Source organism: Vicugna pacos, chromosome 15 (genome assembly GCF_048564905.1).
Source record: "Vicugna pacos chromosome 15, VicPac4, whole genome shotgun sequence".
In the NCBI taxonomy this organism is placed as follows: domain Eukaryota; kingdom Metazoa; phylum Chordata; class Mammalia; order Artiodactyla; family Camelidae; genus Vicugna; species Vicugna pacos.
In genome coordinates this window covers 38,057,213-38,082,246 of record NC_133001.1, presented here as the reverse complement: position 1 = coordinate 38,082,246, position 25,034 = coordinate 38,057,213, and the positions used below count along the sequence as shown (strand labels likewise).

General features: G+C 39.9%; 1 protein-coding gene across 9 annotated transcripts in view; it reads left to right on the top strand.

Annotated features, from left to right (window-relative positions):
* The window catches only part of LTBP1 (latent transforming growth factor beta binding protein 1), a 371,985-nt gene that overhangs the window by 295,647 nt on the left and 51,304 nt on the right, over positions 1 to 25,034 (top strand). For all 9 annotated transcript variants that reach the window (XM_072937938.1, XM_072937939.1, XM_072937941.1 and 6 more), the window contains 2 exons: positions 5,369 to 5,491; positions 10,082 to 10,207. In XM_072937938.1, the coding sequence (XP_072794039.1) occupies positions 5,369 to 5,491; positions 10,082 to 10,207 (249 nt within the window). The remainder of the gene's footprint in view (positions 1 to 5,368; positions 5,492 to 10,081; positions 10,208 to 25,034) is intronic.

Here is a 25,034-nt window from a genome sequence, read left to right as displayed (position 1 = left end):
TAAGGTGGGCAGGGCTGCTGAGCCCACCTGCCACCCTCCTGTCGCTTGTGGATTCTGGGTTCACTCTCCACCCAGGTAACAGTGTGTTTTTCTGACTCATCTGCCGATGTGCTGCATTTAGACCCTGTCAGTTGTGAAATCAGAAATGTGAAAATGGCAGGGTTTGCTTCTCGTGGCGATTTAGTGTCTTCACAAGGGTCCAAACCCCATTTTTGTGAGAAATGAATGCACTTTTTAGTGACTGGTTTTGTGACACACATTTCAGTGGCCCCAGATTCTTTTTGACTTGTCAGTGCCATTGGTCGGGAAGGACCCCCTGTACTTTATAGCATCCTTCTCTTCTGATCAGAGAGCTTGGCACCAGCAGTCACAGCCCTCCTGGAGGGCAGTTGGGGCAGATTCAGGGGCCTTTAAACGTACATTACCCTTGAATCAGCAAATGATCTTCTAGGATTTTATCCTAAGGTAGTAATGTTCTTCAAAGGATTAATAACACCAGTGAAAAGTTGTAATCCAACATTCCTACTGAAAAATAGGCAAATGGTCAAATAAGTGATAAATCAAAAATAGTAATATTTGACTGTCTAAAAATTGGGGATGGGGAACTCTACAATGTATGGATAAATGTTAATGATTCAACATAGTGGCATTCCAAAATGGGAGAGGTGGCAGGGCACATGGGAAGTCACTGGAAACCTACAAAGGCATAAATTGGGAGATCGAGATTTGCAGATGCTAACTGCTATATATAAAATAGATAAACAACAAGTTTCTACTGTATGGCACAGAGAGCTATACTCAATACCTTGTAGTGACCTATCATGAAAAAGAATGTGAAAAGGAATATATGTATGTATCTGTATGACTAAAACATTGTGCCGTACACCAGAAATTGACACCACATTGCTAACTGACTATGCTTCAATAAAATACACACACACACACACACACACACACACACACACACACACACACACACACACACACACACACACACACACACACACACACACACACACACACACACACACACACACACACACACACACACACACACACACACTTAAATATATATACACTGACCACCAGCGTGTTTTCTGCCCTAATTCCTGGCCTAGCCGAGAGGGTAACCAGGCCGTTGATTAAGTCTTGGGTAATGGATGCTCGTTACAGGACATGTTCTGCTGTTTTGGCCATTTTAATGTGTAACCATTATCACCAGAAGTCCAAGATTCTTATTCTAAAAACATCCACTGCATGAAAAGCCAAACAAAAACCTTTTACCCAGCTTGCTTGTCATGATTAACATATATGTTCTGTGAGAAAACTTCTTTCCAAGTATATAATCAGACCCTTCTCTCTTCAAGTCGAGGCTAATTTCCCGGGTGTCCTAGGTTGTGAACAGGGCTGGAGTCCATGCAGCTGACTCAGAGCTCACTTTCAAATTCTGTGAGCGCTTCAGCCTGCGGATTCCCTACTAGGACTGTTTCCGCCCCTCCCCAGTGGCATTTAGCTGTAATTAACTGAGCTGTGACTGTTCACATGCCTCTCGCAGCTGCCTTTCTTGTTGGCTTTGCTATTTACATGCGTAATTTTCCTCTAACAACTCTGGCAGAGACCTTGTTTTCTTAGTGTTACCCTGCAGTCCTGCTGGCCTTCTCGTGGCATCCGAAGCCTGAGGATTGTGCTAATTCTTCAGCACGCTCAGTAGCCACTAGTCTGTGATGCGTGGTGGCGTCAGTTGTCCTAGTGACTAGAGGTCTTGGCATCTCAGCCTTCCAAGCCTCTGCCTCTGACTTCTTTTCCCTCCAGGCACAGTCTCTGCTCCCGTGCCTGCCTTGGCACCTTCCCCAGCCCCTGGCTGTGGTTCCTCCATGCTGCTTCTTCGCAAAGCCTTAGAAAAAGATTCCTGATTCACTCTGTCTTCCTGTGGCCCTTCTCTGTTGGTCATTTCTTAGCAGACCACAGCAAAAAAGGGAAGAAGTCCGAGTATTTCTCACCTTCTTACATTTCTTTCCTAGTCAGAATCAGTCATTGTTTCATTCATGCGTTCGTTCAACAAACATTTGAATGTCAAGGATGTGCCAGGCACTGTTCTGTGTACAGGATATACAGCTATAAACCAAACAGACAAAAAGTCCTGCCCTTGTGGAGCTTACGTTTTAGTGAGGGAGATAACAGTAAACAGGATGAGTAAAAAGCTATATAGTTTGTTAAATGGCCTTAAACGTTAAGGAGGAAATAAAGAGGCATACCTGGGAAGTGCAGAGAGAGGGAGGGAGAGTGGTGATCTGAAATAAGTAAGCAAGCAGAGGCTAGCCTCAGATGATGGCATTTGGGTATTGCCGGGAAGGGCATTCTATTTGTAGACTTGTGGAGGAGATTAGGGGTTCGACTTCAGCGTTTTAAGTTTTTAGTGCTTACAGTGAGTATCCAAATGAGGTTGTCTAAAGGGCAGTTGGACCTATGCATTTGGAATTCAGGGGTGAGTTCTGGGCTGAGAGCCATCAGCATGTATATAGACAGTGTTTGAAGGCTTGAAATTGGATGGGATCACCAAGGGAGTGAATGTAGCTAGAAAGGAGAAGTCCAAAGACTGAGTCCTTGTCCCTCATTTAGACGTGAGGAGCTGGTGGGGAATAGGCAAAGGGGATTGAGAAAAATTGGCAAGTGAAGGAGGAAAACCAGAATCCAAGAGAAGGGAGTATTTCAAAGAGGAGGGAGTGATGAACCTGTGTCAAACATGGTTGCGAGGCAAGAATGAAGACCAAAAACTGACAGTGGAATTTAGCAAAGTCTAGGTCATTGGTACCTGCCAGAGCAGTCTCAGTGGAGGGGTGGCCAACACTGCTGCTTTCCTTGAAGCCTGATGGCCAACTCCCAGAAGTCTGTCTTTCGTACCACACCCAGTTGGTGATGTGGTCTCTCTCTTAATATTCAACCTACTCTTTTTTTGCTTTTGAACATAGGAGTTTTGCAAAAAAATTTTAAAACTAAGCCAGACCCTTAACACAATGCAGTGAGTTTTTAAATCTATGCAGTTATTTATAAAAATTTTAAAATGCTTCTTTTTTTTCCCCTCACATGGCATTCTTTCTCTTAGATTTTGGAAAATGAATGGAAATTGTTTTGGAGTAGGGTGAGCAAAGCTGACATGTTTCCATTCTACTGAGGCACATGTCTAGGTAATAGAGGGTTGTTGCTGAAATTCATATCCTCAGGATTCTACTTGCCCATTTTTTAATTGAGATTTTTCATAGAATGGTAATGATCAAATGTGCCTTTTGGAGCACTGGAAATGCCTATTCTCCCCCCCCTTTTTGATAGTGGTTGGTCCAAATTATTCCTTTAGTATGTATTTTATGGCAAAGATTCATAAACGGTGGACTAGAATATTCCCATTTGGCACAACTGCTTCAAAATCATGAAATTAGCAGAGGGTTGGGGCATAAGAATTATTTTCACAGAATTTATATCTAAAAACCTATTCTCAATTAACTTGGGTTCCACTTTTAGGAATCTTGATATACCAGTGAATAAAGCATTTGTTGGCATATTCAGGCTTCACGAGAGACGTGTAGTGTCCTCTGTGCTACTTTCTGTCTTAACTGTGCCTGATGGTTCCCTTTACTAACTCTTTCATGACAGTTATAACACCTAAGACATTAGATTAATAGGAATGGAGATTTTATGGTTGGATTGGAAAAAGGGTCAAAGGAAAACATCACTAAGCTTTATGTTTGTTGCTACAGAATGACATTCTTGTGGAGGTATTTCATTAATTCCTTAAAAATGATTGTGTTTGCAGTGATTTCAGCAGTGGATCCTCATAGCTCTAAACTGATGCAGAAATGCCGGATTGTGATAGTGGTCACGGAATGTGTCTACATTTGTCAGAATTCATTGAACTGGACTGTTAGATGCATTTGTTGCGTATAAATTACACTTGAATGAAGTCAGAGAAAACACACTAAAGAAAAAGTGGTAACTCATTTTAGTTGTGATGAAGCCACATCGGGTGTGTGTTGCATTTTAGGATCAGTATTCAGAAACACTTTAACAATGGGTGAACATCATAATAATTAGCTTTTATTTTGACAGGATGAAGTTATAAGGTGCTTCTCTTTTATCTGCCCCATGAAGGGTACACCAGAAGGCAGTTAATTAGTTGATTGGTTCCTATGAGGAATATTTAATTCCGTGTGCCCACATTTTCAGCTGGACGGCCAGGAGAATAAGACTGCAACGGTTTCCAAATTTACATCTTTCTGGAACTTCTCATGTAATTTAGCAGCAGTCATAATTACTTGCAAGAAATGCCATAACATGCCAAATGCTAAAAAAAAAAAAAAAAGAAGAAGGTTTTGTTCCTTAGGTTTCTTCAGTGCTAATCATTTGAATCCTACACAGGCAACAGAACTGGGACTCATGGAGTGTGTTGGGAATAACGAGCTGTGACTAGGAGTAAGTGAAGTGATAAACAGCCCTCAGGAAAGATCTGCCTCACGTTGATGCAGTGAAGGGGGGGGGGGTGTCACTGATTGTCTTACATGCTCACAGTCAAAGCCCATTATTGGTGACATAAACCATTTTTAGTTGCACAAGTATGTATATGAAAAAATCCAGGCAACATGGAACCTGTTTGTGATCTCTGCTGTGTAAGTGACTTTGGGTTTTGCTGATTCTTTTGCCTGCCTCCACCTCCCCTCCTCCACTTTCTACCCCACTGTCAAGACTCCAGATAAATCCCTTCTGTTGCACAAAGCCACCTTTGACCTCTCTGGTGTCTCTTCTTTAAATTCATGTGACACCAGAAGTTGGTACTATTCTTTTGACAAATATATTTTTGATAATTTTTATGTTAAATTATTTTGAACTTATAGAGCAACTCATTATTTTTGTGTCTATTTGTATAATTTGGCTTTTTTTGAATAATCATTCTTCTTTGGAGGCAGGTACCAAGCCAAATGCTTTAAAATATTTTCTGTAATCTGTAATACAGGATCTTGTATGAATTGATGCTCAGGATATTCTTAGTATACGTTTAAAGAATGTTTTCATTTTCTATCATCACTGAGAACTTAACCAAGTAAATTACTGTTTGTTATAGAATTTTTACTTCTCTTCTAATCAATTTCATTTGATGTTAAAACTTCAGTTTATGTACTGTTCAAAGTGAAAAATCCTTTAAAAATATTTCATTTTTAAAAAACGCTAAAAGTTAAAAAGCGGTCATCCATTTAAAATCATGTGTTATGACAGTTGTACAATAATGTTTGTTTATGCGAGTCTTGTGTATAAAGATAAGGAAAATGTTTTTCTTAATACAGTTTATTTCATCTTTTAAATTTTGTCAATTGACTTGCAGATATCAACGAATGCTTGGAGGACAATAGTGTTTGCCAGGGAGGAGACTGCATTAATACTGAAGGGTCCTATGATTGTACTTGTCCAGATGGATTCCAGCTAAATGACAAAAAAGGATGTCAAGGTACCTTTCTCTCCATTTTCAAGTTATAATTTACATAGTTGTTCAGTTCTGCATTGCTTCCTGATGACAGTCTGCGGCTTTACCACTTTATATATAAATGAGATAATGCCAATTTGCATTATTATAATATTTTTGAGTCTGCATCAAGTACCGGAAGTTCTCAGCTGACTGCACCGTGTTGACTGAGACTCATGCATTTTGGAACTGTGTCCTAGCTTGGTACGCTTCTGTGGTAACTGAGATCCCTTCATGAGCCAACCTTGGTACTTGATTCTAAATTATTTTCTAGCTTTTTTATATCCTTCCTGGGTCTGTTTCATTTTATCCTATAGCTGGTTTGTATCTGCTTCCTCCACCCCCCCGCCTTGATTCCTGTTTTTATCCAATATCCAGCTTTTTCTCTTCCTAAAAAAGCTTATTAATAATTTGGTCAAAATTATAGGGGACAGGACTTTATATTTTTTCAAAGTACTCTTACTGTTTAATTCCCCAAACGATAGTTCCCCGTCTCCTTATCTGCGGTTTCACTTTCTGCGCTTGGTTACCCATGGTTGGCCACAGTCCAGAAATACATGGAAAATTCCAGAAATAATTCATAAGTTTTAAATTGTGCGCGTTCTGAGTAGTGTGACTGAAATCTCGTGTCGTGCTGCTTCATCCCACCTGGGACACGAATCGTCCTGCTGTGCCACGTGTCTTGCCCGTCAGTCACTTACTAGCCGTTCCAGCTATCAGATCGGCTGTTGAGGGATTGCAGTGCCTGTGTTCAAGTCACCCTTATTTTATCTAATAATGGTGCCAGAGCCCGAGAGTACTGATGCTAGTGATTTGGATATGCCAGAAAGAAGCCATAAAAATGTTTTTTTTTTTTTGAAGTGAGGAAGTGAAAGTTCTCCACTTTATAGGAAAAGGGAAAAAAATCATATGTTGAAATTGCTAAGATCTATGGTGAGAACAAAGCTTTTATCCATGAAATTGTGAAGAAGGAAAAAGAAATTCATGCTAGTTTTGCTGTTGCCTCTCAGACTGCAAAAGCTATGGCCAGAATGTGTGATAAGTTCTTCGTTAAGATGAAAAAGGCATTAAATTTGTGCAGTAAGATATTTGAAAAGAGAGAAATCACGTTCACCTAACTTTCATGACTGGTTTTTGCGTCTGTCTTATTAGTTATTCTTGTTAATCTCTGTGCCTAGTTTATAAATTAAACTGTATTATATGTGTATATCAGAAAAAAATATATATAGGTTTCAGGCATCCACCAGAGGTCTTAGGATGTATCCCCCGTGGATAAGAGAGGACTAACTGTGCAGTGGACACAGGTGCTAATAAGAACACAGCACCAATCAAAACAACAGCTTTAAGTAAATACCTTCTATGTGCCAATTACTGTATTGCCTCATTTAATTTGTAGAGAATTTAAGAGGAAACTTTTTTTTAATGCATTGGGGGGGTTTAGATTTATTTGCTTGTTTGTTTAATGAAGGTACTGGGGACTGAACCCAGGACCTCATGCCTACTAGGTACACCCTCTACCACTGAGCTGTACCCTCTCCCCAAGAGGAAACTTTCTGTATATCCATTTTCTGCATGAGTAGCTGAAGCTCAGAGAGGTTAATGAGCATACCTCTCACCAAAAAGTAGTTAAGCTGAGATTTGAACTGAAGATCTTTGCCTGCTAGTCTCTCTATATTTCCATATAGGTGTAGACTTTAGATCTTACCTAACAGTCTGAAGATAGTTGCATATTCAGGAAGGCATTTTCAGTTAGAAGTGTAAGAATCTCTTCCCCCAGCAAAATTAATGGTGATACACAGACAACATGGAAATCCCACGTTAATAGTCTCTTTAGGAATGTGGCAGCACATGTCTGAGATGCAGAGCACACTCGGTTTTCACGTTTTGACTTACACACGCCAGATTGTGAATTTATGTGGAATCTCAGATCCGTGAAAGAAACCCAACTTAAATACAGTCTGGCTTTCGGCTGAGTGACTAGCAGCATAGTTTAGAAATGCCTCAATAAGTACAACCCAAATTGAATGCATATGTTTCTCTGGTTCCAGATATTCATGTTGTTCTTTCTTAGCGGTTTCCTGGAAAAAAGTCTGGGAATTCGTCTTCAGTTCCTGTCATCAAACTTTTTAGACAATTATGTTAATCAGTGACTTCTCTTGAAGCAAGAACTTAATGCCCACCATTCCCTGGGTGACGTTGCTAAGTCTGACAGCTTTTGAAGGGCCACGCGGAGGCATAGGTAAAACAAGGAGGTGAGCTCGGGTGACCTCCAGGGCTCTCTCTGCAAGATGGCTCTTGACCTTGGGCTTGATCCCCAGGCCGGTGCAACTTTGTGGCACCTTCTTGCCCAGGTGGAGGTAACTCTAGACAGCAGATTGGAAAGAAAGAATGGAGCTAAAGGGTAAAAGAAGGTTTGAGTTGGAAAAAAAAAAAAAAAGATCAATCTAAGGTATCATCAGTAGGTAGGGAACAAACATAGAAGATGATAGAGATTTTTATACAAGAAGTGAAGGATTTCACAGAGTGGAATCATGTTGAGAAATAGTAAAGCAGAAAATGATTCATTGCTCCTCCTTGAAATATGTTCAAATTAGTGACAGGAACAGGCCTGGAAGAACTGTTAAGAAAATGAGTAATTCCTGCTTGGTTTCTTCGTTGGGTTCAGCAGTAGATAGGCCAACTGGTCTGAGTTATATGGCAGATGGAAGGATAGAGAGTTCAGGCTTAATGCAGAGGTGGCTGAATCAGTGATCCTGCCAGATTTCCTGTTACACAGTGAGATCAACAGGGCAAAAAAGAAGAGCCCCAGGAGGTCCTGGGTACAGGGGAAGGGGATGACTCTGTGGAGGAGGAGAGCTGCAGGGTTGGTGGCTAAGCATGCCCCGGAGGTTACTGGGGAGTCTCACCATCTGTACCTTTTCCGCATTCCCATTACACTTTAGAGTTACTCACGTTGGCTCCTGCCTTCCCTGTTACACTGTGAGCTTCATAAGGGTGAGGGCTCCTGCCTGTTCAGCCCTCTCAGAGGAAGCATTCAGTAAATATTTTCATTGAATTAAAGATAGACTTCTAAGAGGATGTTTTGAGGGCCTCTTTAGCGAAAGATAGAGGGGGAGGGCCTAGGATGCTTCAGAAAGAGGAAAATCACCTTAGTTGGGCTACTGCCCAGGTGCTGCCAAGGACCTGTGATTCTGTTTATGACCCCAGTTAACTTAGCCAATCACTGTTCAGGGAGTAGAGAATGAACACAACTGTGAAGTGTTACGGTGGTGCTCCTGCTGACTCACTCCTGACCACATCTTCCAGTCTTGTGAAACTCATTGATGTTCCAAGAAAAATGCAGATATATAGCAGTTGTGTAGTCTTGCCAGTATTCATTATTCACAGACCAATTTCCAATAAAATCTAAGAGTCATGAAATTATAGGACTAGTGTTAAAGGTGAAATTTGACCGTACTTCCACCTTGCTTAACTCATGAAATGTTATGGTGGACAGACATTCATAACACAGTGTTCACGTGCTGTACCAGGAGCTGGGGACTCGGAGTTAAAACACGCAGTTGTCCTCAAGGAGCAGTCAGGGTGGTGAGGGACGCAGATGAGTGAAACGGCGGAGCGCGTGGGCAGCTGCGCGTGTCGGCACCGGTGTGAACCGGTGAACCGTTGTCCGTGATTCCTGACACTGTCCACGTTGGGCGCTCCTAGCCAGCATGGGTAGGGCTGCTTTGGAAGAACATCTCACTCACACCAAGCACTCTGTGCATTATCGGTGTTAAGGAGTGCGTCATCACCCTGGCTGTGCGGAGCACCATCACTCTTCATTCAGGACGGGCATAGAATGAGGTGGTCTGCACAACTGCAGCACGACCTGTTCGTGAGTCCTAACAGTAGGAGCTACCGCTTTTTGCCTCTTGGTTGTGTGTTAGGTACTGCATTAAGCACTTGACCCTCATGCGCTAATTGCATCATCACAGAGCAGTGCAAAAATGAGGACCTTCCTTGGTATAAAAGCCCTTCTTTTTCTTATATCCGTTTTCAATGAAATACAGATGGGCGTTTATTTCTTTTATATATTCAGACATTGGTGGAGTGTCATTTTTGAGCTAAACACTCAGTAAGACATGTGCAGCCTTGCTCTTAAGAAGTGCGTGTCCTTGAGATGGATAGGCGTGGACATGAGAAGCTTTGTAGGCCACAGGAGAGTGGTCCGCATGCTGGTGGGAGAGGATGGACGAAAACACAGTATTCTCACCAAAGAATATTTCACAGAGGATTTGTTTATTTGACTAGAGACCCTCAAGGTTCCAATATGCCTGAAAATGGGGTACCTTTGGGTGGAACGTATGAAAGTGCTTTTCGTTAGGCTGCGAATGTGAGTCATGTGAGTCAACCTAGGGAGCTTCCCTCCTGACAGTCCAGCTTGCCTTGGGCTCTGATGTGTGCACAGACCGTGGAGTGGGGCCCCCAGATAGATGTCCGTCTATTTTGTAATAGATTTTGCTTCCTGTGTGTCTGATATCATATGAAAACAAAAAAGGTTTTTCTTCAAGTATGTGGAACTATTTTCCATTCCAGATATTAATGAATGTGAACAGCCCGGGCTCTGTGGTCCTCATGGAGAGTGTCTAAACACAGACGGTTCTTTCCACTGTGTCTGTGAACAGGGTTTCTCGATCTCTGCAGATGGGCGTACATGTGAAGGTAAGACAAACCATAACACATCGTGTAGATATTGCATGAGAAAGCGGAAAGGAGATCGCTTTCTACTTAAACAGGCAAAGGCTCTGAGACACTGAGAGACCCACATGATTTAAGGACTTAGACTGTGTTTGCACCAGGGTGACCCCTACTGAAGTCACAGCTCACGGGTGGCTGGCGTTTACAGACAGGATAACCTACCATTATGATGGTGAAAATACTCACAGGTGATTCTACTCCTGGTACTGAATAAACGAGTCAGAATGTGTGGAAGGTGATGATTTTAGGAGCATGCAGGGGACCTAAAGGAAAATGGGGCAACCTCCCTGGTGTAACGCAAGGCTCTGCCAGTTTTGATTACGTTTCACATAGATCATCTCCATCATTCTGTTTATAAAAATGTCTTGCTTGGTTTTTCTCTGTACCATTGTCAGCAGAGATTTTCCAGAGCTATTCCTCTAATATCCTGAGCTCTAAGCCAGTATATTTTCTTACCTAGCAGTATTTATCATGTCCTAAAAGCTAATTAAGTTGTAAGATGTTATGATAACACTGTTGGCTTCCTATTGGCAACCTCTGTAGGTTTGCAGGGGTACAGCATTGGTCATACTTGTAAAATTTATATTCTTGATGAATTTTTATAGTTTGATAAATGTGGAGAAATTTCATCTAAAAGTAGTTGAGAAGTAAGCCGAGATTTCCATAATCATAATTTTAATCCATCTCTTTTGGAATCTAGGTTATCCAAACCCAGCTATGTGTTAAAGAAGCAAGTGGTGAGAAGGTTCTGTTCTGGGCCCGTGATAGGACCTAAATTCTTAGCTCTGAAAAATAGCGCAGCGGGAAGCGTCTGCTCTCCTTACTATATACCACAGTGGAAACAGGCTGAGAAACGGCAACCAGGTTCATCTGAAACTAATTATTATATTGGGAGGAATAAACTGATCTTATAAAAAGCAGGAGATTGTTGAAATTGCTCTCCTGCTGAGCAGACAAAACACTGATGCCAGATTTGGCTTCAAGTGGAAGAGAGAGTGTGCAGGGTGGGGTTTAAGCAAACAGAGTTTGAGGGGTTTAGGAGCCATCAAAAGTGGGGAAATGGAGAAAAACATCATAGAGAAGGTGGCCGTGAGAGGTTTACTCTGTGTTGCAGGGTCTGAGTTTTACACTGATTTTATATTTAGAGCTCTGAAACTAGCGCGCTTAGGAAAGACGCAGCGTGAACGATGCCTGCTGGAGGGGTCACAGCCTTGCACAGCACGTCTGAGTCACTGAAGAAACCAGTGTGCAGGGCGCACACTTCCCTGCATTCTAGGAAGGTGCGGGTTTGCTTCTTCAGTTAGCTCTACAGCATGGGTAATGAGGGCTTCCTTCGGTGAAACATGGCCCAGGTTGCAACCTCCAGTGGCCGTGCTGTGCAAAAACCATGTTCAAACGAAGGGAAAGTCACCTCAGTCAAAGCGCTTATTGCAGAAAAACATACCGATATAAACAGATGCACATTTATTTTGTTTTTTTGTACTTGCTAATTTTTCTTTAATTCTGTATCTTCTACGGTGTGAATTTCTGCAACTCCAGAGTTACATAATCACTGTGATTTAGTTGCAGTTCTAATTTTGTTAGGCATTTACTTGGCGGAGACGTGAATTTTAAAATGTGTTTGTAGAGAACTCTTGGTGCTTCGTAAATTACTGTACTTGAGTATACTGTCTTTGACACTCGGTCCGTATTTTTTTTACTCTGGAAACTGGACAGTTTTACCAAAGTAATAAAATTGGTCATTTAGAATATCATGCTGATACATGGCAGCATAACTAGAAACCTCTCTAATTACTAAGCATGCTAATCTCTTTCTAGAATGAGCTTTGCTAGGCTTTCATTTTTTTATGGGCTTCATCCAGTATATTAAACTGGTCCGGGTTTTCTTTTGTTGGGCTGAGTCTGAAGCTTGTGGCAGTGGCGGTGTGTCCCGATTCTACCCCTGGCTGTGGGGTAGGACGAAGCCAGCCCACGGGACCGGGAGTTAGCCGTGGAGCTGGTGTGCACAGGACTTGGGTTAACACTGACACGTGGCTGGCACTCCTACTTCATGCCCATCCACCAGTTTCCGAACTTCCAATTAAAGCAGCTGAAGCCACGTGGACGTGAGGGCTGGCAGACCTAGCTTGAAGCAGGGCTGAAGGGATCCTGCCCAGCAGAGGCGAAGAGGGCCCTTCCCTGATTCCCCATGGCTTGGCGAGTTGTCAGCATCTGTTCACAGTTATGGAACCACAAGGAAGGGGCATTCTCCGTCACCGTGAGCTGTCTCAGGTATCTAGTAGAATGGCCGAAGCTTTGGCAATGAAAACAGAACCATTGGCTCCTTTCTCTCCTTTCTATGTGGTGCTCTAGGGACACATACATGGAGGGGAAAGGAGAAACACCTTGTTTTTCCCACAGGAGAGAAAGAACAGTGTCATTTGAAGTTTGCACGGAGTGGGAAGTAAGTGGTGGGTGAGCAGCTATTGATTTATTCATTCACTCAGCAGTTCCAGGGTGCCCGTCGTATGCCAGGCACTGTGTGCCTGAGCAGAACACACATCATTCTTGCCCATGTGGAGCCTACATCCCAGGAATGGCTGGGATAAGTAAAGAGTACATATTGCCAAGTATGTGTTTGTATTTTAATAATATAACGTAGTTGCACTTCATGGATATAAGTAAGCACAGGATGTACATGCAGTATATAATATGTAATGCACAGGTTCTTTTTTTCAAGTGTGGATGTCAGGAAAGTACAGGGAAGTGGGGCCCTTTTGATTTACTTCCACCTCTGTAAGTCCTTCCTTTATTCTCCTAACTGCGTCCGTCTCCTCCCAGTGCCTCCTTTGCACCCTCCAGCCAGAGCTTTTATCTTGGGTAGAAAAGCAAAGGAAGCTTTTGACTTTTTTTCGCTCAGCTCGTTGTTTTATATCCCCATTTATCTTGTCCATCTGTTTAAAAAAAGTCACAGTTCTTTGACTCATTTATTTTCCCCATTTTTAAAATTCTGCAGTTTTAATTCATAGGAAAATTATCTCATCCCATTTATAGGCTGACTCAGGGTTTGGTTTTTTCATCATCAGCAGGATGTGGGAAGAAGAATAGGGAAACTTGTGACAGTGAGAAGCTGAAGTGTCACCATGTGCGTCCCTCCAGCCCCCGTGGAGAAACACCTCCTGGTCTCAGGCTTGGCCTCCCTCTGTTCACGGGCCTCTGGGCAGGCTGCTCTCGGCCAGCACGTGTGCCCTCCCAGCTGGGTGTCCAGGTCGACTGAGAGCTCGCATGACAACAAGTGGATTTGGGGACCTCACGTCTCTAGACCTCACTGAGCTTTCCAGCCTGATCACACGATGGAGTGGCCACACTGGTCTAGCAAGGACTTCAGAGGAGCTCTGCAGTGCAGAGGCTGGCTAGTCATGGCTAGTTAGGCCTCCAAATCCAGACCAAAGTCACTCCCTGAAGCCCTGTCCTTCAGAAAGCATCCTCATTCATTTATCCACTTGACAAATATTTGCTAAGTGTATGCTGTGCACCGGCCACTCTCCTGGGAACTGGACTATGTCAGTGAACAAAAAAAGATCCCCACCTTCTTGGAGGCAGTAAACTAATAAGTAAATTACATAATATGCTAGCCAGTGATAAGCCCTATAAAAAGAGCGGAGTGGTGGAGGTCTGAGGGCTAGAGTAGAGAGTGGAAGGTGGTACGGTACCGACGAGGGTGGCGGGGACTGGCCATTCTGCCTCTATAATGTGGGCTGATGGAAGTAAGACTACGAATTTTGTCTGAGTAACAAATGAAGCCGTATTAAGTGCTTTTCTTTTTCATACTGGTCACCCACTGGCTGAATGATGATAGCCCATCCACAAATAGGAAGGCGTGAGATTGTCTACTGAAGGCTTTTTTCCACTTGCCAGCGTGAACTCTGCTGTCCAGACAGGGAACTGAAAAGAGCGCACTACCAAGAGCAAACCCTGCTGTGAGCTGTGGGCTTGGCTGACGGTGATGCGTCAGTGTCGGTTCATCAGGTGTCACAAATGTACCCCTCTGGGGGGGTGGTGTTGAGAGCTGGGGAGGCTGGGGGAAGATGTTGTGAAAAACCATGGGAGAATGCTAACTTCCTGTGAAATTTTACTGTCAACGTGAAACTGCTCTTTCAGGTCTGTTTATAAAGTCAGACATTCCTGGAATTTCCTATTTTTCATCAGGGAAAAAAATCAAAACCTTTAAGTTTAGTGCCACTGCCTACTGCTACGTTTTTCTCCCCTGAATGTTGTTGTTTACTTCTCACTTTTCAAAATAATACCCAGACGGAGTGTGTGACCAGAAGGTTCTGCTCTCACATTCAAAACAATCCTCGTCTTAATTTAAAGACTGAGAACTATAGGACTGGAAAGGGGCTTCTTATAACATCCAGCCTGAGCTCCGAACCCCAGGGCATTCAGAGAACCATGTCCCGTTGGGCAGCTATGGAGGCTCTGATCCTACGACCTACGTGGACGTCTGCTATAAACCGCTTCCTGTTGACTCGTTCGTTTGGAAAGGAAAACACAACAGATGCGAGTGGTGAGGACGGCTAGCCTCTTGAAGTTTCCCGAGAACAGTGATATCGGAAAGATTAAAAAGAAGTTAGGTTCAAACTGTTAGGCCAATTTTGTGTTCGTCAGGAACCAGAAAATACAGTCCAGGCAGCCTTTGCCAAATCAAAGAAATAAAAATGAATGGAGGGCAAACGTGGCTGGTTTTGTTTTCAGACTTTTAGGTACATTTTCTCCGAACAGTGTAAAAAGAAAGTATAAAACCGTGGTTGACAACACTCCAAGGCAGTTGGTGGTTTTGTGGCATGGAGATAGAACTTTGTGTCTATCACTGAAGAGAAAATATTTTTGAAAATGATTTAGCCAAGTAGGACATTGAAGTACCCTGACACAGTAATATATTACATCTGGCTGCTTGGCCCAAAGATTTTTAAGGTTTTTTTTTTTTGTAGTTTTAGGGTTGGAAACTGAAAAATCTGTTAAGAGAATACAACCAGAGGGTTTCTTTTCTAAAGGCAGGGAATTTGGCTTAACAATAGGATCCCTTCCCTCCCGTGTGTAAAAAGGGATCAGACAACATTCCAGGTAAGGAGAGGAAGCGGCCTCTCGCTGTAAAGGCTACTGTTCGTCACACTCACTCCTCCTGTGAACGTACTTTTGCAGAAGTGAATGAAAGGGATGTTTAAATCATTAGGGAGAGAGCTGCAGAAACCTTGCTGGAATAAGCTGCGTTTGGACCTGGAATACATATTTTCCATGCATTGCTCAATTGTCTCCTGTATATCAGCATTTTTATAGAGAAATTCATAATGCTAGCAAAAAAATATAAGAGCTCTTCCTAAGCCTTTTATCACTGCTGACCTTTTAAAACTCCAGAGCTATGGAAAGTCATCTGTTCATAGAAGAAGTAAACACTTTCTTGCAGCTAAAAAACTGACATGAAAGTGCCAGCAAGCGAAGTCTGTGACTAGGCAGGCCGGCCCTCACACTTTTCACCGTGGCCCCCAGCTCACGTTGGGGGCACCCGGCTTCCCGCTTCTATTTTGACGAGCCTTGTGATGTCATCAGCAACCCAGGTTCTTGACAGATCATGGAAGGTGGTTGTGAATAATATTTTTATACTTGAGACCTAAATTGTAATGCTTCATGTATTGACTCCAGAATCGGGTTTGGGGGGGTGAGGGTTGGGGTATTTTGGCATCTTACTGACAGAAATGTTACGTGGTTGTCTTGGACTCCCAGTGTGAGTGCACTGCAGGTACTTCATCTGTCTGACTTCATGACTTTATTACAACAACAGCAGTAACAGTAATTCATTCATTGAGTTCCTGTTAGGAGCCAGGCAGTATGCTATGTGCATTGGACCCATTTTCTCTTTTAATCTTCATGACAAGCCTATCGGGAGGTTAAGTATTCACTGGTGGACTTTTGGTTGCAATGAACAGCTTAAAATAAGGAAATGTATTACACTGACAAGTGCAGAGATTGTCACCTCTCATCCACTCTAGGTCTTTATTTAACGTCACTTTCTCCGTGAGCCCTTTTCTCACCTTCACTCACCCCTGTCTTTCCTGTTCCCTCTCTAATCCTTTTTAACAACCTTATTTTACTTTTGTGTCTTTTTATTGTCCAGCTGCCCTGGTAGACTCTGAGGCTGATAAGACAGGACTTTTCATCTGTTTGTTCACAGCTTTGTGCCATTGAGAGTATTACTAGGGCGCAACAAATACTTGAAGGGATGAAGAGACAGTCTGTAACTCATCCTGGTCTAACAGGAAACAGACATAATTGAGTGTGTTGTGCATTTCTGGGAAGCCTTTCCTATTTTTGGAGACTTAATTCTCTCAAGTACACCCTGCTCAGTTACTGAGTACAGCAGTGGTTAAGTTAGGCTGTGGGGTCCAAGTTCTCAGGCATGGACTCTTACTCCAGCTCCTCACACTATGTGTACTTGAGTATGTTCCTACAGCTCACGAGCCTCGGTTCCGCACTGTGTAATGAGGATAGAAAAATAATCCTTACGTGGAGTCGTTGTACTGTTAGTATTTGATCACTTCTTACACTGGTACCCTGGTTACTGGCATTTGTTTCCTTAATGTATGGGCACCAAAAAGGAAGGTAGCCTTTAACATCTGGCCATTTTTATATGATCTTGTGCTTAGAAAACATACAACACACAGTTGTCTATTTGTGAATTAAACTGTCTGGTAGGTCTAAGTCCAGGTCTGGATATTAATGAATTGCTCTACTTTTTGTACCTTTAAACCCCAAGTTTTATTAAAGTCATACAGAGTGCAGTACAGTAACTCATTTATACAGAAGTTGCTTTAATTCTTTTACCCTTTGTTTTCCCTAAGCATTCCCTGTGACTGACTTTCCCTGTTCACGCCTGAAGCATTTCAAGTTTTAAGGTGTTTCATGCGTCAGTTGCCAATAAACCGATCGCTCACGCTAATGCTTGTTTGCATTTAAGCATTGATGTTATTTCTAGGGGTACACTTTCTCTCTTCTGTGGTTTCATAACTGATCTTTCTTGGCCTCCTATTTGAATATAGAAAGAGAAAAATTAGAATAGCGGGGGAAAAATGGGAAATTTTTGGCTGGTCTTATGTTGCCCATGGGGCCTAAGTGTCAAAAAGATGAATCTGGGGTTTGATGTGTTTGGCTTGTGCTTAGGGCTTGCTCCCAGTCCTCACTGGCCGCACCTCGGAGGGTAAGAAACACTATTCGTAAAGAGAAAATGTACAGCCTGGCTCTGAAGTTAGAATAAGATATATCTATTTATCTTTTAGAAAACCTCAGGTGCAAAAATGTAAAACTATTAAATGAATGCGAAGATAATCCAAATGGTTATAAATAAAAAGGTTAAGACAAAATAGTGTATTTTAGAAACTTAACACAGCATTAAAAACACAAAATGTATGTTCCACACGTCGTATCTGTTGCGAGTAATTGTGGTAGGAGAAGAATGCAGTTGAAGTTCAAGATATTTTCCATGAATAAAAATCTTGTCCTGAGTGGCATAGAATTTATTCACCATGGAGAATTTATTCAAATAACTCCATTGTTTTGTGATACTCCATTATATGGCAGTAAATCAGGGTTATTCTTTAACCTTCAGGACTAGGGGCTTTTCTTTATGCTTTCTTTTAATTTTGAGGGATGTTCTTTTTCTGTAGCAAATTCAAACTGCTCTCATGTAGTTTCCCAATTTTTATACAGTATTCTGTTGGTCCATTGTGGAAAGAAATAGGAAGGAAATGGCTTTTTAAATTCAGAAATCATTTTGATTCTCTTTCTCTCGAAAGAAGTCAACACGTTATGCTTTGGTGAAAAGAAAAGTGTTTGGTGTCTCATTAAAGAGTTACCACGTTTTCACCTTAACTCAGAATTTTTCCTTTAAATGTCGCAGATCCTCAGCTTTGGGTTTTCCCCTGTAATATCGAGGTTGTATCGTAATTGAGCAAACATCTGGCACTTGTAGTGGCCTGTCCACGCTGCACCCCTCAGCCCCACCCACGGCCCCCTTCTCTGAGGGGGAGGATCTGTACCCAGTGCAAACTGCAGGCTTTCAAAGCTGTTTAATGACACCAATGGATGCCCTTCCCAGCAACAGAACCTGAGCTCTGTCGATGTGGAAAACTGAGACAGAGCACTTTCTCCATTTTCTCAGTCTTTCACTGAATGAGCTTGTTGATACCGCTTGAAATGTAAAAAGCCAAAATACTCTTCTTCAGTTTTTTTACAGCTGTTAATCTAAAATGACTTCTTTTCATGAGCATTTCCCTCCTTGATCTTATTTGGAGTGCTAGAGATAATCATCTTCTGTTTTTTATTCCACTTCCTTGTTTTCAAAAGCCAAATGGAAATGAGAACGCGGGACAAAATTTAAATACTTGGAAAATTCTTAGGACTTTTTGGAGTCTTCAAAAAAATACAAAATGTAAAAACGTATTAATCTTATATTTTACCCTCTTGTAAAAGAACATTTACTGGCTGTGTTAGTTTTAAACTTAGGAAAGGGCATGTGGAGTGGGGAAGAGATGGGAACCAGGACCCCATGTTCAGAGGTTCAGAGTGACTCAGGAGGGAGTGGTACCAGCGAGGGCCTGGGGAGCTGGATTGATCCAGACCTAGTGTCTCATTAATGCTGAACAATCACATATGACCTCCCTTTTGAACATCAGATGTGTCTGTCTTCCATTTTTCCCTTATCTGTTTAATATTTGTAATTCCTAAAACCCCATATCCTAAAAACATTAGGATTCTAGTCTATTCTGAACATAGAACAATGCTGTTCTAATTCTAAGAAAATGGTTTAAAAATTCATTCCATAATAACTGTCCAGCACCTTCTTTAAGCCAAAAAATAGTAGCATAATCAGGACGGAGCATCCAAATGATTCCCTTGACTTGCAGCAAAATGTAGTTAAAATTTTCAGAAAAGATGTATTGCATTACATAGGGTCTCTTTTTTTCACCTGTATTCCTGCTTAAGAAGAAACAAAAGCAGAAAAATAACTGTACTTCATTTGCACATGGAGGAAATCAAGTCTCAAGAGTATTTGAATGGCTCACAATGGACAGATAGGTATCAGTGACCAGGATTACTACTACTGAGGGGAAAGAGAGACAGAATGAGCTTTTATAATGGTTAATACTGTCTTTAAGTAGAAAACACAGCAATGTAGATTTTTTTCCCCCATAAACCTTTTAAATTGCTTTAAATATATAAAGAAAAGTGTGTAAATCCTAATGGTACAGATTGATAAACTTTGACCAAGTTAGCACACTTGGTATTGAGCCCTTTGAACCCTCCCTCAAGTTTCCTTCTGATTATTGCTCACCCTCCTCCCAATACCCACACACAGCAGTAACCAGTATTTTGTCTTCATTACCATGGCTTTGTTTTGCCTGTTTTTGAACATTATATCAATGGAATCATGTAGTAGATACTCACTGTGTCTGGCTTATTTCATCCAACATTTTGCTTGTAAACTTCATCTATGTTATATGTAGTGATACTTCATCTTCACTGCTGTATAGTGTTTCACTGTCTGAATATACTACAATCATGTATCCATTCTACTGTTGATGGACATTTGGATTACATGTTTGGGGCTGTTGTAAATAACACCTTAGTGAGTAATCTTGAGCATGTCTTTTCATGGATGTAATCACTAATTTCTGTTGGGTATTACCTGAAAGTATAATTTATAGGTCACAGAACATATGTATGTCTCGGTTGCATAGACACAGCCAGTTTTCAGAGTGCCAGTATAGGCTGCCACCAGCTGAGCATGAGACTTTCAGTTCCACATTCTTGTCAGCAATTGGTGTTGTCAGTCCTGTTAAAGATTCACCATGCTGAGTAGTGGTATCTCATCATGGTGTCAGTTTTCATTTCCCTTGTGAGGACTGATGTATAACAACTTCTCATACCATCATTGGCTCTTTCAGTATTGTTTCATTTGTCTGCTTCTGTATAACCTCTTCAAAATGAGGTGCTCAGTACAACAATTCTTAATAAACCCAAGTTCTTAATTTTATTAAAGTCCACTGTTTTTGAGATGAGTATTTTTTGTGTCCATTATCTTTGAAAACCCTGAAGTCATTGATACCTTCTTGTATTTTCTTCTAAAAGCTTTATTGTTTTATATTTTACATGTGGAATCTGTCATTGCCCTGAAATTGATTTTTGCATATGGTGCAGAATAGAGGTCAAGGTTTACTCTTTTTTTTTTAAATGGATGTCCATTTGGATCATCACCATTTGAGAAGAGCACCCTTTTCACACTGATCTGCAACAGTAACTCTATCATGAATCATGTGATCAAATATATATGGGTCACTTTCTTTCTTCATTCTATTCACAGGTTTATTTTTCTATCCTGGGATCAATAGCATACTTCTTAATTACACTAGCTTTATAATGAATTTTAATGTATGGTGTTATAAATTCTAAGTTGTTATACTTTGTTCTTAACTGAGATCATCAGGCCTATTATTGGCCCTTTGCATTTCTGTATAAGTTTTATCATCAGCTTATCAATTTTCACACATGCAAAAAACTGTGCTCAGATTTTGATTGACGTTCCATTGACTCAGTAGGTCAATTTGGGGAGATCTCATGTTTTTAATATTGAGGCTTCCAATCCATAAATATAACATATCCCTCAGTTTGTTTAGGTTTTCTTGCATTTATCTTGGTGTTTTTGTTGCAGGTTTGGTTTTTTTTTTTTATGTGGAAAGCCTTGCACATTTTTTAGCCTTATTCCTAGATTTTTAATATTCTTATACTATTGTGAATGGTATTTCAAGTGGTTTTTTTTTTAACCCTTATAATTATTTGTTACTAGTGTATACACCTGAAGTTTGATTTTTGTACGTTGACCTTGTTATCCATGACCTTTCTAAATTCACTTGTTATTTCTGGTAGTTTATCTGGACATTCTTTCGGATTTTGTACATATACAATTATGTTGTAAAGTGTTAGTTTTACTTTCTTCCTTTCAGTAATTATACCTTCTCTTACCTTACACTTTCTAGGACCTATACTACATAGAAGTGGTGATAGCTAGCTTCCTCATCTCATTCCTGATCTCAGCAGGGAAAGCATCTAATATTTCTTTAACTGTGATGTTTGCTGTAGTTTTTTTTTTAATTTGTACTCTTTATCAGATAAAGAAATTCTTTTCTATTTATGGTTTGTTAAGTCTCTATTATGAATGGTTTTGAATTATAACAGATGTTGTTTCTATCCACTGAAATAATTTTTGTTTCTCCTTTATCCTGTTAGTGTGATTAATTACATGGACTTTTTTTTTTAAAACAAGATGAAAGTTTATTTCTCTGTTTGTAGCAGTTCAAGTACAAATAATCCAAGGATGAGAATGCAAGTCTACTGTCCTGGAGCCCAGACGATATCTGTCTTGTTCTGCTGTCCTTGACATGTGGTTTCTATATATATCATGGCCCAGGATGATAGATAGCTCCAGTGTCCACCGTCACATGCACATTCCAGCAGTACCATTGCATTCTTACAATAAACCTGGCAGTCCTGATGTAATGTCCTTCTAATATATCCCTGAAGTCAAGCTGCTAACATTTTGTTTAGAATATCTGCATCTGTGTTCTTGAGAGAGATTAGCCTTCAAATTTTCCTTCCGTTTAATGTCCTGATGTAGTTGTAGAGTTAAGGTGGTTCTGGTTTTCATAACATAAGTTGAAAGTATTCTCTCTTTTGGTTTTTCTGAAAAAGTATGTAAAAGATTGTTGATACTTCTTCCTTAGATTCCTTGAAGAATTCACAGGTAAAAAATCATTTGTGCCTGGAATTTGGGGGTGGGAGGGCGGTGCAGGGGGTGTATTACGAAAGTTTTTAAACTGCAGTTAAGATTTCTTTAAAAGACTAAATAACATTGTTTTTTGACTTTTCATGTCAGTTTGGGTAATTTTTGTTTTTCAAGGAATTTATACATCTTAGGTAACATTTCCAGGGCATTGGCACAAAGTTGTTCATAATATCATCTTCTTATCTCTTAATGTCTGGAGAATGTGTACTCATGCCTTCCAGTTTTCCATTTTAGTAATTTGTGCTGTCTCTGTTTTGCTCTTCATCAGTCTTCTAGGAGTATTGGTCTTTGCAAAGAAACAACCTTCTTTTGTTGAGTTTTCTTCGTTTACTGTTACGTTCATTTCTGCCTTTACATTTTTTTCTTCTACTTTCTTAGGGTTTAATTTGTCTTTATTTCTAACTTTTTGAGCTAGATCCTTGGATCCTGGGTTTCAGCCTTTTCTAATATACATAGTTATGGCTATACATTTCTTTCTAAGAATGGTTTTACCGCATCCACAAGTTTTGATGTTTTTTGTTACTAAAGTGAAAATATTTCAAGCCCATCACTGCGTTTTCCTTTGGCTAATGAATATTTAGAGTTCTTTTGCTTAACATCTAGAAATTCAGAGATTTTTAAGTATCTTTTTTGTTATTAATTTCTATCTCTGGTCAGAGAATATGCTTTCAGTGACTTCCATCCTTGAAATTAGTTGTGGCTCGGAATATGGTCATTTTTGGTAAATATTCCTTGTGCGTTTGAAACCAATGTACATTATGAAGTTGGACCTACATATGTTAATTAGGGCCAACTTATAAATTGTTCACATCATCTATATCCCTACTATTTTTTGTCTGCTTACCACATCATTTACTGAGAGGGTATTTTATAGTCCCCATTATTATAGAGATTTAGCTGTTTCTTTTCTTTTTTAAAAAAAATTTTTATTGACAATGTGTCAATTTCTGGTGTACAGCACAATGCTTCAGTCATATAGGAACATATATATATTCATTTTCATATTCTTTTTAACTGTAAGTTACTACTATAGTTCCCTGTGCTATACAGTAGAAACTTGTTTATCTATTTTATATATAGTACTTAGTATCTGCAAATCTCAATCTCCCAATTTATTCCCCCCCATCCCCCCCCACTGGTAACCATAAGTTTGTTTTTTATGTCTGTAAGTCTGTTTCTGTTTTATAGAAAAGTTTGTCTTTTTTTTTTTTTAAGATTCCACATATAAGTGATATCATAAGGTATTTTTCTTTCTGTTTTTGGCTTACTTCACTTAGGATGACATTCTCCAGATCCATCCATGTTGCTGCAAATGGCATTATTTTATTATTTTTTATGGCTAAGTAGTAGTCCTTTGTGTAAATATACCACAACTTCTTTATCCAGTCATCTGTCAGTGGACATTTAGGTTGTTTCCATGTCTTGGCTATTGTAAATAGTGCTGCTATGAACATTGTGGTGCATGTGTCTTTTTGAGTTAAGTTTCCCTCTGTATGTATGCCCAAGAGTGGAATGAGATTTAGCTGTTTCTAATTTTAGTTTACTGGATTTTGTTTTATATATTTTCTGACAGTGGAATTAAATAAAGAATTTTTGTATCTTCCTGGGGGATAAACCCTTTCATTCCGTTGAAATGTCACTATTTGTCTCCATCATTGCATCTCACCTTTAAATCTACTTTGTCTTTTGTATAGCTACATATGCTTTGTTTCAGTTAGATTTTGCACAGTTTATCTTTTCCTATCTTTTCATGTTCTGATAGTGAACATTCTTTCTCTTGTAAAAAGGATATATTCATTTTTTTCTATTCAGGTTGACACTCTGTCTTCTAACTGAAGAATTTAGTTTGTATACGTTTAATAGAATTATTGGTATTTGGGAGGTTCAAATCTGTATCTTACTTTGTTTTCCAATTGTCTTGTCTCCTTGGTCTTTTCCTCTCCTCCCCCTACCCAACTCTTTTGGAATATTATTATATCACTCCCCCACCCTATATATATATGTGTGTGTGTGTGTATAAAGAATGTTTTCCAGTGATTTAACAGAATTTTGAATGAAAGAAAAATAAAAGGTATTAAAGGTTAAATTTAGAATCTAAAATATATTGGCCTAAGTCCTACTTTCCCATAATAAAAAGTGAAATTGTATACAGTACTTATCTGTATACCATAGAAAAGTCAATCTTTAAATAGAAAACATTTACAAGTGGCAATTTACCATTTGTATTTGAGAAAAGGATTAGTTCCAAAGTGTTTATTTTTCATTCAACAGAATCTCTGAGTTCATGTTCAGGAGATTGTACTTTGTGGCAGCGTCTCCAGAGTTTTTGAAACTAAACAAATACAGCTTTGTATGCAAAAAAAAAAAAAAAACTTGGTTAGATTAAAAAGCACTTAAACTTTTTTGTTTGGATGTTGTGATTTGCTTTGCTGTTTTCAGTTGTAGCTGCAGTTGTTGAAAATTGCTGTTGTTTCCTAACTTAAAATATGTGTATACTATTAATTAATAATTATTATCAGCAGCATTTTTCTTAAATTTTTTTTTATTATTTCAAGCAAAACACTTTATTTCAAATACAACATTCTTATCAATTGGAACGTAACATTTCTTATGAATTGTAAGAAATATTTAAATGTTGCAAGTTTTTCACTGTGTTTTAGAATATTTATGTCTGCTCTACTTTTGCACAGTTTTACTTTACTCATTGCTTTTAGGGTGCAGAATATACTTAGGTATATATTCAAGTAGAATAATTTTTTCCTTTCATATCTTCAAATAGTTAATTGCAAACATAATTTTTCTGATTTTAAGTGTAATATGTGCTCATTGTGGAAAACTTAGAAAATGTTGAGAAGTAAAAAGGAAAAAAAAATCATTTATCAACCAGCCAGTTAATATTTGGTCTGTTTCCTTTTTATA